General features: G+C 47.1%; 1 protein-coding gene across 6 annotated transcripts in view; it reads left to right on the top strand.

The window, feature by feature from the left end:
- The window catches only part of stau2 (staufen double-stranded RNA binding protein 2), an 85,164-nt gene that overhangs the window by 56,367 nt on the left and 12,447 nt on the right, over positions 1 to 16,350 (top strand). For all 6 annotated transcript variants that reach the window (XM_061265921.1, XM_061265923.1, XM_061265922.1 and 3 more), the window contains 3 exons: positions 1,257 to 1,385; positions 4,857 to 4,914; positions 7,501 to 7,865. In XM_061265921.1, coding sequence (XP_061121905.1) covers positions 1,257 to 1,385; positions 4,857 to 4,914; positions 7,501 to 7,865 — 552 coding nt within the window. The remainder of the gene's footprint in view (positions 1 to 1,256; positions 1,386 to 4,856; positions 4,915 to 7,500; positions 7,866 to 16,350) is intronic.

The following is a 16,350-nucleotide window of genomic DNA, read 5'->3' as shown; positions in this document are numbered from 1 at the left end:
CCTCATTGAATTCTTTATTTTAGAAATGATTTCATATATAAGGCGCAGCGGATTAAAAGGCGCATAAAATAGAAGCTATACTGCAACAAACTGAGGTTGACTAGGGTTGCGGTATGCATCCAATAGCCAATAACCAATGAGCCCTCTGTAAACAATCGCGTTTCTCAAACTATCTCCTATAAAATGATCGGAACTGAATCAAGTTCGATCTAACACATCGGTACTGCTTACTTATGTTTCCCTTCTATATCTATCCGTACATTTACTCGAAACATTAACAGAGCAGCCTATTTTGAGATGAAATAGCCTTGTGCGTATAGCAGCCATCATTATAGCATTAGCCATCCGCAAACTCCCATGAGCCTCAGCTCTCAGACTCCCATGAGCCTCAGCAAAGTGTTGTGGCAGCCCCCTGTAAACAGTCACGTTTCTCAAACACTCTCCCATAAAAGTGATCGGAACCGACTAAAGACTGATTTAACACATTGGTGCTGCTTATTTATGATTCTGTTGGATATTGATCTGTAAACGTACTCGAAAACATTAACGGAACAGCCCATTTTGAAATGATATAGCCTCGCGGTACAACAGCTATTCAGTGATGCCCCCTGACTACGGTTGCCGTAATGCTGGGAAGCGATGTGACCCTGTAATTTGCTAGTCGTACTAAAACGTACTGAAACATTTTGGCACAGCGCTGTGTACAACCAGTATAGATCAACAAATTCATCAATTGATCCATATATAAGGCACTCTGCATTATAAGGCGCACTGTGGTTTTTTGAGTAAATTTTAAGTTTTTAAGTGTGCCTAAAAGTGCGGAAAATACAGTACTATGGCTCGCTCGTGGCCCGTACGATGCGTTTAAACGAGGACGTTAACGAGCATGTCAGAATGCTTTGAGTAAGCGCACTGAAGCCTGAACAGGCTCCGGCCGCTTTCACGTTATTTGTATAGCGTAATTGTCTGTTTGCATAACATAATGACATCTGATATTCTCTTGGAAATATCTGCTTACATTTTTACTCGACAAATGTAATGTTTCGGGATCGCTGAAAAACAAACACTTCACGTGTCTTTTTTTTTTTTTTTTTTTTTTTTTTTTTTTTTTGTGAAAAGTGTAAATTATGTGGCTGGCTCAGTCGGGAGAAGGAAACTGAAAGTAACTGAACGTCAAAAGCAAAGATTTTGGTCCGACTTGTGATAAAGTGACGCCTCCCAGCCATTGTGAATGTTTGCGCGCATTTGTTACTCAGGTGAAGGTAAACAACGAGGTTTCCACGGGAACTGGGCCGAACAAAAAGGTGGCCAAACGGAATGCTGCTGAGGCGATGCTGCTGCAGCTGGGATACAAAGCTTCTATGCTCCCTCCAAATCCAACAGAGGTACCTTTCATCATAAATTGATACTTGCGTAACAAAACACAATCAAATTAAAGTTTTTTTCCATGTATAAAACGCCCCCATGTATAATAGGCACTCTAAAAATGGCATGTTGATGCTGGAAAAAAGCCTGTACCCATGTATAATACGCACCCAAATTTTGACTCCTACTTAAGTCGGTAAACGTAAAATTATTTCAGAAAAAAGATCATCTTTGGGATGCTATTTTGCCGGTCAGTATCACTGCGCATGCGCTAGCAAACTCAATAGCGAAGAAATGTTTCGGATTTATGTAGGGTACATTGTGACAGCAAACGAGCCGGTGATCGAGCAAGCGTCTGATACGAGAGCATTGTGTTCGTATTGGAGCGTGTTTGAAGTGAACAGCAGAAAAGAAAGCGCATCTGTAATGGCGGCCGGTATGATATCCGGATTAAAAATAAATAAATAAATAAATAAATTGTACCCATGTATGATGCGCACCCCAGATTTTAGGACAATAAATTACCGTTTTTTTCCGTGTATAGTGCGCAAAATTTAACGAATTTATTGTCCTAAAATCTGGGGTGCGCATTATACATGGGTACAAAATTTTTTTAATTTTTCTTTTTTTTAACCAACAACAAACCAACAACAGGACTGACCGACAAAGTCGTGGAACAAAAAGACAGGGTGACATTACCAAAGACAGGAACAGAAAGCAAACAGACATCATGACAGTAACACATGCAAAGTCAAAGTCAAAGTCAAAGTCAGCTTTATTGTCAATCTCTCCACATGTCACAACACACAAAGAGACCGAAATTACGTTTTTCTCGATCCCACGGTGACGAGACACATAACACGATAGACATACATGTACGCGACACAATATAAAAACAAGAAGGCAAAAATTCAAACAATCAATAGTAAGAGTGATGAATAAATAATAAATAAACAGATAACACAATAAATAACGGAGCCAGCAAGCATAGCGCAAAAGTAAAAAACATCATAAACAAAAAGGCACAAACAATAAATAAGAGTAATAACAAATAATAAATAATAAGAGCCAGTGTGCATTCAGACAGTTCAGACAGTAAAAGTACAGGACGCTACGCAGAACGGGGGAGCGAGTTCAGGATCCTAACAGCCTGGAGTATGAAGCTGTTTGAGAGTCTGGAGGTGCGGGAGCGCAGGCTTCTGTACCTCTTCCCAGAGGGCAGAAGCTCGAACAAAGAGTGAGCGGGGTGACTCGCATCACTCACAATCGTGGTCGCCTTGCGGGTGAGATGGGAGGTGTAAATGTCCTTCAAGGAGGGGAGCGAAGCACCAGCAATCTTACCAGCAGTGTTCACTATGCGCTGCAGGGCCTTCAAGTTGTAGTCAGTGCAGCCGCCACCCCAAACAGCAATACAGCTGGAGAGGACGCTCTCAATGGTGCCGCGGTAAAATGCAGTCATGACGGCCGGAGGAGCGCTCGCTCGCCTGAGTTTCCGCAGGAAGTACAGGCGGCGCTGGGCTTTCTTTGCCAGTGACGCGGTGTTGGTGGACCAGGAGAGATCCTCACTGATGTGCACCCCCAGGAACTTGGCGCTGCTCACTCGCTCCACCACAGCACCGTCGATGGTCAGCGGCAGGTGTTGGGTGTGACCCTTCCGGAAGTCCACAACAATCTCCTTGGTCTTGTCGACGTTCAGCAGGAGGTTGTTGTCCCTGCACCACGTGGTCAGAAGGTCAACCTCCAGCCTGTATTGAGTCTCGTCTCCCTTGGTGATGAGACCCACCAGAGTCGTGTCGTCAGCAAACTTCACGATACGGTTGTCGCTGTAGGTTGCAGTGCAGTCATGCGTCAGGAGGGTGAAGAGCAGCGGACTGAGCACGCAGCCTTGGGGGGCCCCCGTGCTCAGCGTGATGCTGGCGGAGATTTTGTCGCCAACACGTACTACCTGTGGCCTCTGACAGAGGAAGTCCAGTAGCCAGTTGCAGAGGTAGGTACTGAGGCCCAGCGCATCAAGTTTGCTGATGAGGCGTTGTGGCACAATGGTGTTGAAGGCAGAACTGAAGTCCACAAACAGCAATCTCACATACGAGTCCCTCCTCTCCAGGTGGGTGAGGGCCGAGTGGAGGGCAGAGCAGATGGCATCCTCAGAAGACCGCTTGGCTCGGTACGCAAACTGGAAGGGGTCAGTGGTGGGGGGGAGAACGGATCGGGTGTGCTCCATGACAAGCCGCTCAAAGCACTTCATGATGATGGGCGTAAGTGCCACGGGGCGGTAGTCATTGAAGCAGGACGGAGCGGGTTTCTTCGGCACAGGTACGATGGTGGCAGCTTTGAAACACGACGGGACGATGGCCTGCTGCAGGGAAGTGTTAAAGATGTCCGTGAAGACATCCGTCAGCTCACCAGCGCAGTCCTTCAGCGCCCGACCCGGGATGTCGTCAGGGCCCGCCGCCTTACGGATGTTGATGGCGGCAAGCGCCCTCCTCACGCTGTCGGCGGAGAGGCACAGGGGCAGCTCGTGAAGGGGGAGTGGCCTTCAGCGGTGCGCGAGGGGCAGACAGGACTTAAATACAAAACACGTTACATCGATTGAGGTGACACAGGAAGAGAGGGGCGACGCAAACAGAAACTATGGCAACCTAGACACATAGCAAAACTGGGGACGAGACGTGACAAATGTCCCTCGAAATGAAACTTGAAATCACCAAGTTTTGGTTTCCAAGGGTGTTTTTATTCCTCTTCAACGTCTCTCCCATACAGATTCGCCTTTTTCACGTCCGCACGCCTCTTTCCCGTGCGCACACGGAGCGCGGTGGTGCGTTTATGGGCAGTCGGAGAAATCAACGGCAACAAAAAAAATTACATCCAGCCTAGTTAAGACCATACCAAAGACTATAAAAATGGGACCCATTGCCTCCTTGCGTGTGTGACGATCATTGGGACTTAAAAAAATAAAAATAAAAAAAATAAAAAAATCATAAAAATTGGGTGCGTATTATACATGGGTACAGGCTTTTTTCCAGCATCAGCATGCCATTTTTAGGGTGCGTATTATATACATGGAGGCGCACTATACACGGAAAAAAACGGTAGTTAAATTTTGCGCATTATACATGAAAAAACGGTATTAGGAACATCAAGTATATGACACATACTGTATGTAAACTCATCTAATTCTCATTCCAACCGTCGCTCGGGCTGGTTGCCGCATACATGAGTGTTTGTGACGGTGCGAGTTTGTATCTGCATAGATCCACAGCGGCGGCGCTGAATAGGAGCCTTTGAGGGCGCTCAACATTGACAACCCCCCCCCACACACACCCACTTAAATAGACAGACACTAGGCTCCTTAAGGGTTCTCGCATGTGAGCGTGTCTTTGTGGTCCAAACAGTAGGAAGGAACTTGTCTGACATGCGTGGAAAAGGCTGTCTGTTGAAGAATACATCTCTCTTACTTTGCACCCCCTTCCTTTCCCGCCGCATCACCGCAGTTTGACGACAAAGGGTGGAATGGACAAAAGGCGCCTTTTACCGAAACGACGAGTAACAGTGAGTATCGGCACGTCCCTCTTTCCATTTCCTTCTCTGCCTCCTCCCGTCCCCAGGTGGTTTTAGTCGGCGAGATGGCCCGGCGTTTAATCTCTGTGACTGGTCAATGGGCATCTTGACTGTCAGTTTAATCGGCCGTGCGTCCCTCGTGGGGAGCCTGCGAATTGGGGCCCATTCACTCAGGCTTACAGGGCCTGTACACGGAGGCCCTCTGGGGAGTACCCCCGCCGCCTCCCCGTGCGCACAAAACATCACATTTCACTCAGGATTAGCGCACATTCACGTTATCCTGTACGTGCACTCGGCACGCATACCACAAGATGATGCAGGCCGTGGATGAAAATTCCATCGACAAGTTTCTACTCAAGGCGACGTTTCAAAACAACTGTAGACAAAATAACAAAGATACCAAAGTCTGGAACTTTGAAGTCAGCCCATAGAAAATAGCCCATATGATGCGGCATAGACAACAAACAAAGCCGTATTTTAAATTGCAATGCATCATCCAGATCCAATTGAGTGCCGCTATGCCCTGACACAAATCCACAAGAACATTACATTGCGCATTCATCACATTCGTGTTTGTGATTTGGCCCAATTAGAAATCCAGAGTGAAGCCTCGTGCAAAAATTCCCCTCATCTGGCTCGCCGTTCCCATTCATAATTTGCCCCTTACTCATTATCAGGCTTAAGTCTCTTGCTAATTTGCCTATTATGGTCGACCAAACCACACAACCCACCCGAGACGTTTGGAATATTTGTTGAACAAACATTTACCACTCAATGAAAAAGTCAAAATGTGTTTGTGGTCACGATCGGCAGTGCACAAGGATTTAGACATTTAACCCAACTCTGTTGACCCAACGATGCCTCCTCTCAAATCCACGCCTCCCGACACGATGATAATTTATCAAATTTAACGCGCAGCTCATTGTTTATGTTTGCGGCCTGCGGGACGCCGCGGCGCGACTAACAGCGCCTTACGGACTGGAAGGGAGCATTAAAAGAAAGACTAGTACGAGAAGCGATTTTTCTCTCGTCTATTCCCATGGGTCCTGCAGCCGGGCTTTTCAGCGGAGTTGCCACATTTCATTTCCTGCTGTGCATGTGTGTGTCGGCGCATTGTGTGCATATGTGAACTGTGCGAAGGTCTCGCTCAGCCGGGGTGATTTATAGCGGCGGGCTCTGGCCCTATCTGTTTTCGATCAGTCTCATGCTTGGCTCTGGCTTCCCTCCAGCGCTCCCCCTGGCCCGCCGGACGCCCAAAATGGGCGGACCCTCTCCGAAACTGCCTGGAAACTTGCAGCAAAACCCCAGCCCCATGCACGTAATACTCTTTGTCCACTGCTGATGTCATGTTGGCCTGCATCTTTCTTTTATTTTATGACCAACGCTGTAAAGCTGAATTTTTTGCGTGAATTCCAATTGCCCTCCTCACTGGGGAAAAAAAAAAGGCTAAAGCAGCGGAGGTTGTGTCACGACTGACGTGTTAGAGATTGTTCTCGTATGAGTAATAGCCCCTGGGTTTCATCGCAGCCTTCAATGCCCACTTAGCTTGTTAACACGGGCGTCTGGATTCCCAGAAAGCTCCAAGTGAAGCGCAAGTGTGCAAATCTCTCTCTCTCGCTCACTCGTCTGCATGTGTGATGGCTGCCGTCAGTCAAACAGGAAGTGTGCTGTCAGTCATGCGCTTGCTCCTACACTTTCTTCCCAGCTGTTGGTCTGTACACACACAAACAAGCGCAAACACACACATGAACACATCTGGTCCTCCTGTCTTTGGTGACCTTGGATGAATTGAGGAGGCTCGGCATGCTTTTCACATCCACGCCTCCACACCCAGCTCGTCTCCCGTCAAAAAACAGATTCCTTCGCTTTTATCGTCGCACCAAGTTGAGTCTTGCGCTTGAATCCGAGTCGCAAAGTGACGAAAGCGGCCTGCCCCGTTTCCTCAGTCCACCTGTCGCAGCCATTTCAGGGCAATGATGTCAGAGCGATCTTCCCACTTGCCGTTTCTTTAGGCCACCGAAAACAACTCGCGGGACAACCTGAAAACGTCGGGCTCTTGAAGTGCTTCCAATTCCGCCGTGGGCTCATGAAGCAAACCGCTTCCCGATTCTTCCCCCCCCGCTGTGTTCAAAGCGAGACATGATTCCAGGCGGCCGACTGTGCTGTTTCTCATCACTGATGCAATCCCGCTTGTCGTGTTGATGTTGGTTGATGTGTCTGTGTTTGCGTTTCTGAGTGAGAAAGAAGCTGCACTCGCATCGCTCCAGCTCGCCGCTGCCAAACCACACAAAGTGATGGAATGATACTTTGGAAGCCAAGCCACACGCACACACAGACACACACAGACACGCACGCACACACACACACACATGTACATGTGAATGAAGTTGTATGGCTGTCATTTCGGCAGTTCATGTATAAAATTTCGCTTCCTGATTAAACTCTGGGTGGTCCTTCACTTTTCCATCCGCTTTCATTTTGTTAATGTGTGAAGACTCAGCAATAAAGACTTAGAAGTGTTTATCATTCACTTTTGAAAATGTATTCACTAAACAACATCCCTCTCAACCTTTTCAGCCCAGAAAGGTCTCCTCCACCTCAGTCCTGATGTCTACCAGGAGATGGAAGCCAGCAGAAAGCAGGGAAGCAGTTCCCCAGGTTCCAACGGCAGTGGCGGCTCCATGAACTACATGCCCTCCAAAGACATGACCCCCTGCGGCAGCCCGCTACCTCCGGGACACACGCCCTACTTCTGCAGTCCATCCCCCGTTCCCAGCCCGACAGCCACCATGGCACGGGAGCTGCTGCTAAACGGCCAGTCGCCCATGGCAGACGCCGCCGCCATGTTGCCAGGAAAGGGCACAAGTCCCCCTTTGGCCTGCGGTGTGTCGGTCCAACCTGCGCAGCAGCTGGAGTACCTGGCTCGGATCCAGGGCTTCCAGGTAAGCTTCATAAATTAACCACGCTCCAGACGCTAACCTAAGACGTAAACTGCATTGTAATAGTAAGTGGATTTTCAGCCTGGCAACACACGCTAGCATGTATGCGCTAACACACGCATGCACACAGCAGGTTCAGTTTAGTGGAATTGAAGAGTCGGGATAAGCCTGCGCGTGCGTGCGCGTGTGTTAAATTAGAGCCCGTCTTGTTTCCTGAATGTACGAGCCTTAATCTGCATTCTTGACATCGGGCTTCAATCTTGCTCCGTGAATCGCTCCTTGCATTAATGTGTGGTAATAAACACGTCGGAATATGAGCCAGGCTGTAATTGAAACATGCAGGCGACGCTGTATACGTTTCATCGAGAGGATGTTTCGTATCAGGGAGTGTAATGAACCTGAATCTGAATGAAACACAAACACATTGCCTTGAGGCTTTTTGTAAAGCATTTAAGCATGTCTGTGGTCTAAACTCACCACAGAGTCTAAATGTAGCCCAATTTTTTTTTTTCCATGAAACAGACATCACTTTGTCGCACCAGAAAATAAATATGAAAAAATAATAATAATAATAAATAAATAAATTTTAATGTCCCCTTACCATTACTATATAAACTGTATATTTTGTGTTTAAAAAAAAAAATATCCAAACTACCTCTGGTACAGTGACCTACATTTTGTTTTCATTTTGTTGACATCTGACATAGCTCCAGAAGCCAGCGTAATAGAGAAAAAAAAAGTTGCTCTCATTAGCTTGGATAATAAAAAATTGTTTATGGCAGGCCAGGGCCCTGCCAGTAGAAAAGCGCAGCGTTGTCATTCAATAAACAATACAAATGTAACAGGCAGGTGCCAAGAGAATTTCCATCTTTCAGCATCAATTAGGAATTACAACGCTCTTGGCTGTTGAATTTAGTAAAGCAAAAAAAATGGAAATTAGTTTAGACATGACCAATGTTCCCTCTAAGCTGCGCGCGTGCGCAATCGCGCCCTGCCCGCACATTCTCAGCGCACAAGAAAATCTATCCAGCGCATAAACAACATCTTTCACCCCACGGGACCGTTTAATCCGGCCCGCCAACCCTGAACAAATTGTATTATTAAACGTTTTTTTGGGTCATTTTGCCTGCAATGACTGCGTTTCCCCAGTAGATAGGGAAGCGCTCGCCTGCGCATTTACTACCGGAAGCCGTGTCAGAAAGCTCGGTGCACACTCACAAGTGTGTGTACGTACTCAGTAGTACAGACATGGCGCACTCCCGCTCTATTTGTATCAGTCCCGAATTTAGAGCGTGGGCTGTGACGACAGCATTCTTGTAATTCGCGCGCTGAGCTTTCAGATGCAGTTTTGCGCTAAAGCCATCCACAAACCTTCCCCTGGAATCCTTCCATTAAAATGAGTCGCCCAAGGAAAAGCAAGGTGGACACAGTGCCGAGCGTTTAAAAGAGAGTGGCCAATTTGGCTCGACGTACGCGACGTGACGTTCAGCCACATGAACGTCAACATCAACCCGTCACAGATCGAGGTAAACGGACCAACACCTCGGATCTCGCCTAAGAATTGCCACAACAAATTTTACTCCAGACTATGAAGCACTAGCAAACTTTAACAAAAAAGACAGCGGTGTCTACAAGCCTACTGGAACCTACAAAAGGATTATAAAGAAGGAACACAAGAACTTTAAGAGACTGCTCATATGTGTCAGAGAGATTCTGCTCTGACAACTGAGCTGAACTTTTATCTGTTAAGATTGTGCACGGCACAACAGAAAGTTAATGTTTCATGGCTTTTTTTACTATGAAGAACCCAGAGAGAGTTATTTAGTTATTATTTATTTCCTGGTTTTTCTGTGAAGAACTCAGAGAGTTATTTAGTTATTATTTATTTCATTAATAGTGTTATTATTTGTTTCCTGACTTTTTTTCTGTAAAGAACCTGGAAAGGGTTATTAAATAACCGTTATTTGGTTATGTGTGGCTTTCTGGAAAACAATAAATTTTTTAAGCTCCTCTACGATCGTCACACTTTTTCTGTTACAAACTGACACCGGCCCCCCATCAGAGAAGGGAAAAGTTATGTGGCCCTCACAGGAAAAAGTTTGGGGACCCCTGTTTTAGTGTATTTGAGGTTTGGTTGCATATGGACAGCAGTCGTCCAAAATCCAGAGAATCTCAAATTCGGGTCAGACATACTGTAGAAGGAACTGGACATTAACTTTTCAGATCTATAACAGCCTCCCTGTTATCCACGCTGCATCAGCGCCATATCGTTAAGTGACGCTGAAAGGATCACATCATCTTACCAACCTGCACTATCCATCAGAAACAACACAGACCAGATAGCCGTCACTTCTGCTCTCCAGCTTGTTAAATAGAATCAAAGTGTGGGAGGGAAGACTTCGCCAGACATTGACGGAAAAGCACATATTCATAAAAACATATCCTTGGCGGGTGGCTCGTTTGATTCCAGGATTTTCTCACACTCTTCCTTGTTAGTTCTTTCGTCCCTCCTCTTCCTCCTTTGGCCGTATTGAGAAACCACTTCAAATGATTCCGACCGACCACTTCTTCTGCCTGCTCGGCACTCAAATATCTCCCCCCCTCTATTTTTTATTTTTTTTTTGTCATCTTTCCCATCTCTAAGGCCGCCTCTCGTTTCTTTGTATCAACATCAAACGGGCCATCTTGTCCAAAGACTCAAGAGCAGCGCCCTTCTTGTCGTCACCTCACTCCTCGTCTCTTTGTTTACTTTGGAAATTGTTTGAGAAAATACATTTTGGGAAGAAGGCTTATCCTAGCCCATTAGTAGGTGATGACTTCCAGCTGCGCCGCGTAGCATATTTCTGTGAAGAGCAATCTTGGAAAACAACTTTTGTCTGTGATATAAATCAGACAGTTAATGCACTGTTGGCTGAGTGTGCCATCGTGCTGCCGAAATGGTGGCCTTGGAAAAACTGAGCCATTATGAATTTTTTTTTATGCCACAATCAAGTCCATTTGCAAACATTTAAATCTAAACCTAGCAAATGCTAGAACAGTATTTTCAGCATCATTTTGATTCAAGATTCAAGAGTTTTTTATTCGCCATGTTTGAGCGTGCCAAATAAGGAATTTGACTTCGGTAAATCACACCCTCTGTTCAACATTTAGGTGACTAACAACACTCAGGACATGTGAAAAATGGCAAATATTCTCAAACATCCCCCGATCTTAAACTCCCAAAAGGGCAAGGAAAAACTCAAAACTCCAGCTAGGGGAAATGAGAAACCTTGAGAAGAGACTACAGATGGGAAGGTCCAGGATGACCAGGCTGCAATGGATGCAGAGAGGACACATAGTACAAACAGTGTAGACAAATTAAAAAAAGATGTGGAGATCAGAATATTATTGCACAGTAATGACTCTGAGACTCTAAGAGTGGTGTGAGTTCATCAGCGCAACAGCCTGGGGGAAGAAGCTGTCTCTGTGTCTGCTGGTTTTGGCGTACCGAGCTCTATAACGCCGTCCGGAGGGGAGTAGTTCAAACAGACTGCAACCTGGGTGAGAAGGGTCCGTAGAGATGTTCCTTGCACGTTTCCTGGTCCTGGACAGGTACAAGTCTTGGATAGATGGGAGGTTGATTTCAATGATCTTTTCTGCAGTCCTGATTGTCCGTTGCAGTCTGTGCTTGTCTTGTTTGGAGGCCGATCCAAACCAGACAGTGATGGAGGTGCAGAGGACAGACTGGATGATGGCAGTGTAGAAGGTTTTCAGAAGCTCTCGCGGCAGGTTGAACTTCTTGAGCTGTCTCAGGAAGTACAACCTCGGCTGGGCCTTCTTCCGGACAGAGTCTATGTGGCCGATCCATTTCAGCTCCCGAGAGATTGTGGTTCCCAGGAACTTGAAGGTGTCTGTGGAGAGAATAGTATTACTGCGGATAGTGAGGGGTAAAAATGGTTAAAGGTCTCTCCTGAAGTCCACTGTCATCTCCACAGTCTTGAGCGGGTTCAGCTCCAGGTGGTTTTGGCTGCACCAGTGGACCAGCCGCTCCACCTGTCTGTACGCAGTCTCATCACCGTCCTGGATCAGTCCGATGAGAGTGGTGTCGTCTGCATACTTCAGGAGCTTCACAGGAGAGTTACCTGAGGAGAAATCATTGGTGTAGAGAGAGAAGAGCAGTGGGGAGAGGACGCACCCCTGAGGGGCTCCAGTATTGGTGGTCCGGGTGTCAGATGTGATGCCCCCAGCCTTACACGCTGTCTCCTGTTGGTCAGGAAGCTGGTGATCCACTGACAGGTGGAGGCAGGCACCGCAAGCTGAATGAGCTTCTGTTGGAGGATGTCAGGAGCGATGGTGTTGAACGCCGAGCTGAAGTCCACGAACAAGATCCTGGCGTACGTTCCTGGGGTGTCCAGGTGGTGCAGGATGTAGTGCAGTCCCATGTTGACGGCATCATCCACTGACCTGTTTGCCCGGTAGGCAAACTCGAGGGGGTCAAGCAGGGGCCCCGTGACATACTTCAGGTGGTTCAGCACTAACCTCTCGAAAGATTTCATGACCACAGATGTCAGTGCGACAGGTCTATAGTCATTCAAACCTGTGATGGCGGGCTTCTTGGCCACTGGAACGATGGTGGAGCTCTTGAAGCACAAGGGCACCTCACACAGCTCCAGAGAACGGTTGAAGATCCGTGTAAAGGTGGGCGCCAGCTGCTCAGCGCAGACTTTCAAGCAGGTGACACGGCGCCTGGGCCCGGTGCCTTCCTGGTCTTTTGTCTCCGGAACATCTGGCGCACTTCCTCCTCGCGGATCTGGAGTGCGGGCGCGGCCTCTGCAAGAGAGAGAGTGGGTGACAGCAATGATAGAGGTGTGGACAGAGCAGTTGTGGGAAGAAGTGAGTATTTAGATTGTGCTGCAGGAAGTCCCGTTGTGTGGGACGACCAATCAAACCTGCAGTAGAACCTATTTAGCTGGTTAGTAAGCCTTGGGCTCTCCACAGGACAGGGGGTTTGTTTCTTGTAGCCCGTGATGCTCTGCAGACCTTTCCACACTGTTGAGGGATCAGGATTGGCAGAGAGGTGTCTCTTCAGGTTCTCCCCGTAACACCTCCTGGCTTTCCTGACCTCTCGGTTCAGTGTGTTTCTGGTCTGCCTGAACAGGTCGCGGTCGCCGCTCCTGTATCCCTCCTCCTTGACTTTGCGCAGCCTCCTGAGGTTCGGCGTAAACCAAGGTTTGTCTTTGTTGTACGTGCAGAAGGTCTTAGTCTGCACACACAGATCCTCACAAAAACTGATGTATGATGTGACAGTGTCAGTGATTTCATGCAAGTCTGAAGTTGCAGCTTCGAAAACTCCCCAATCGGTGGAGTCAAAGCAGGCTTGGAGGTCCTGCCTTGACTCCGCTGTCCACTTCCTCACAGTCCTCACCACAGGCTTAGAAGTTTTTAGTTTCTGCTTGTAGGCCGGGATCAGATGAACTAGACAGTGGTCCGAGAGTCCTAAAGTTGCACGAGCCGCAGAGTGGTATGCATCCTTGATCACGATGTAGCAGTGGTCCAGAGTCTGTGCCCCTCTGGTGGGACACGTTACGTGCTGTCTGTATCTGGGGAGTTCGTGTGTGAGGTTTGCCCTGTTAAGATCACCCAGAACAATGATTAGTGAATTTGGTAGAAGTTTCTCCATGTCTCTTACCTGGTCACCCAGCATCTGTGTGGCTTCACTCGCACGTGGGTGTGGTGGAATGTAAACAGCCACCATGACGATCGAGGAGAACTCCCATGGTGAATAGAACGGCCGGCAGTTTTTGAAAAGTGTTTCTAGGAGAGGGCTGCAAATCTCTTTCAACACCGTGACATCAGTACACCAACGTTCATTAATGTAGAAACAGAGACCACCTCCCTTTGATTTTCCGGAGAGCTCCGCGCTGCGATTTGCACGAGTTAGCCGAAACCCCCCTAGCTCCACGCCGTGGTGGGGGGTTCGTTCGCTGAGCCACGTTTCAACAAAGCACAGCGCGGCAGATCTGCTTAAGTCCGTGTTCCTTGAAGTGAGGAGCAGCAGTTCGTCCATCTTGTTCGCCAGGGAGCGGACATTCCAGATGAATTGACGGTAGGGCAGAACGGAACCCTCTCTGCCTCAGCCTTACAAGTGCTCCGGCTCATTTTCCGCGCCGCCGTCGTCGCGCTAGCTTGTATAGCACCGCCGCTCCGGCTAGAATCTCCGACAAACAGTCTGAATCAAAGAGAACAGGAGAGAAAATACCAGAAGAAGACTGTGCGATGTTTAACAGCGCTTCTCTGGTCAAAGTGATCCGGGATGGACAGCAGAGGACACAGAAAACACACAAAATAAGACAGAGACAGAGAGCGACTCACCGTGGCTGCCATCCGCGGCGCCATCATATGATCTTACCTGTGTTCAACACTACGTTGTTTTTTAATCAAACCTGTCCTCCCCAAGCGCTTTCGTGAGAATTAAATGATTGAACGAATAAATGAATTTTTTTTCTTTCCTTTCCCTACTAACAAAAAACAACAACTAAGAACCGATTAGTGCATCGTCATGCATGACTACGCGTTCCAAAAATTCCTCGCCAAAACCAACATGACGTTACCGGGCAACCAGCGGAAACTCAAGCTGATAAACCATCTCAATTGTAAATTAGGGAGATTCACACGCGTGCTGACGCACTCCTAAAAAACACATTGAATTGCTTTTTAGTTAACTACCACCAAGCACAAGCAGGCTTACTTTTTTTTTTTTGTTAGATATTTTCTAAACCTTTTTATCCTTAATTCCTACATATATCCAACACGGCAGTATACAAATAAAACACATTAACCATAATCAATAAATTATTTTTCCATATTTGGCCTGGGGTGGCCCAAAATGAGAACTGTCACTTGAGCCATGAGGGTGAATCCGACTCAAGCGCTCGTCACAGGCGCCAGACGTCAGCGCAGCTCATTGGCAGGCTGCTCGGCGTCCATCTTGGAGCGGCGCCACCTCCGCCATCATTCGTGTTTAAACTCTTAATGGAATCACAAATTGGCGCAGCGCGGCTTGATTCAGCGCCGTCGACAACCACCCAACTGCCAGCCAGCCAAATATCTTTGCTGATTCCATCACTTTGCAAATATAACAGAAGGTACTTTTTTTTCTTTTTTTTTTTTTTTTTCTTTTTCGATTTTAATAATTGACTCCACTTTGTTTACAAGTTTTAATTTTTGCTCTCAACTACCAGATGTGTTTACCCTCAATCTGCTCCCATTAGCCGTAGTGAAAGGTATATTAACAATGTGCTTAAAACACTCTTGACCCCCGGGGTCCCCTCTGAAGTGGCTTGGCGAGGACCTCTAATTGCTTCTCACAAACAATGACAGCATTCCTCCAGCGAGAGGGCTCGTTTATTGAAGTATAGTCAAAAGATACTTCTTTTTTATCTGGGCTTTCTCTGGACGGCGTCCATTAGTCTTGTACGCGGATGATGAATGGATTCGGGTCTCCGTGTGCAGCGCAATTAATATTGTGTACAGTTTTCGGCATGCCACCGCAGTTGGTTTCTCGCATGCTATTCGCTGGAAGAGAGGAGCGTTTGAGGCGGAGCCAGCTTTTGAGGCCAAATGTCAGAGGTTGTTCCACATTAGTGCTGCCGATCAATTGCAGGCCTTGCGTAACTCTCCTCCTCCTTTTGTCTGTAAAGGAAGTGGATTAGAGGCTGGGACTTGGGATGATTAGTTAGGCCTGTTTAAAATGCATGCGCTCACAGATGCCTCCGAACATGCACTCCGACACAGAATGGGGCTAGTTTGTTGTCGACGCTCGTTAGTTGGGCCAAATCATCACAAATAAGACAGTGGCAGTGCCACAGTGCCTCATCCTGACGTCCCATGTGGGCCTTGAAGTAATCGGGCCACTTCAAACTATTCTGCCGTGAAAGAAATAGCTCCAGGTGATGATTGGTGACCTGCCAAATTTGTCTGTTTTCTAATCCAGAATTTGGAGCTGGAAGCCATGAGAGCTTTATTTATATAGTCAAACATCACATAGTGTGTCAGTTGGCACTACGGACCCACAACACAAATGTTCCCAGATTAAATTCTCATAATGAGCCAAAGGGCCCAGACCCCCCCCCAAAAAAAGCGGCGGGAATTGTGAAGGGTGGGCAAAAAGAAGCAAAAAAAAAAACAATCTTATGCTTTTGAATTGAACCTTCACCTCAGTCCATTTTTAGCATTTTCCATCCTGTTTATTCATGCCTCCTTTTTTTTTTTTTTTACATGGCATTAACCACGCAATACCAGATCGAATGTATATATTTGAGTCTCCCTTAGGTTTTGATTTTATGAACCTGTCAGAAGAGTTTTTTACTGCAGCCGCTTTTTCACTCCGTCTTGGCCCGTCTCCTCCTCAGTTCAGCATCTCGCGTTCTGTGCATTACATTGCTTTCCATCTCACATTTCAAGTATGTTCTAATGAGCTCGAGTATTTTCTCAAACGGCGCCAACACTT

The sequence above is a fragment of the Syngnathus typhle genome, linkage group LG19, assembly GCF_033458585.1.
Source record: "Syngnathus typhle isolate RoL2023-S1 ecotype Sweden linkage group LG19, RoL_Styp_1.0, whole genome shotgun sequence".
Taxonomy (NCBI): domain Eukaryota; kingdom Metazoa; phylum Chordata; class Actinopteri; order Syngnathiformes; family Syngnathidae; genus Syngnathus; species Syngnathus typhle.
This window is presented reverse-complemented; position numbering and strand designations above follow the sequence as displayed.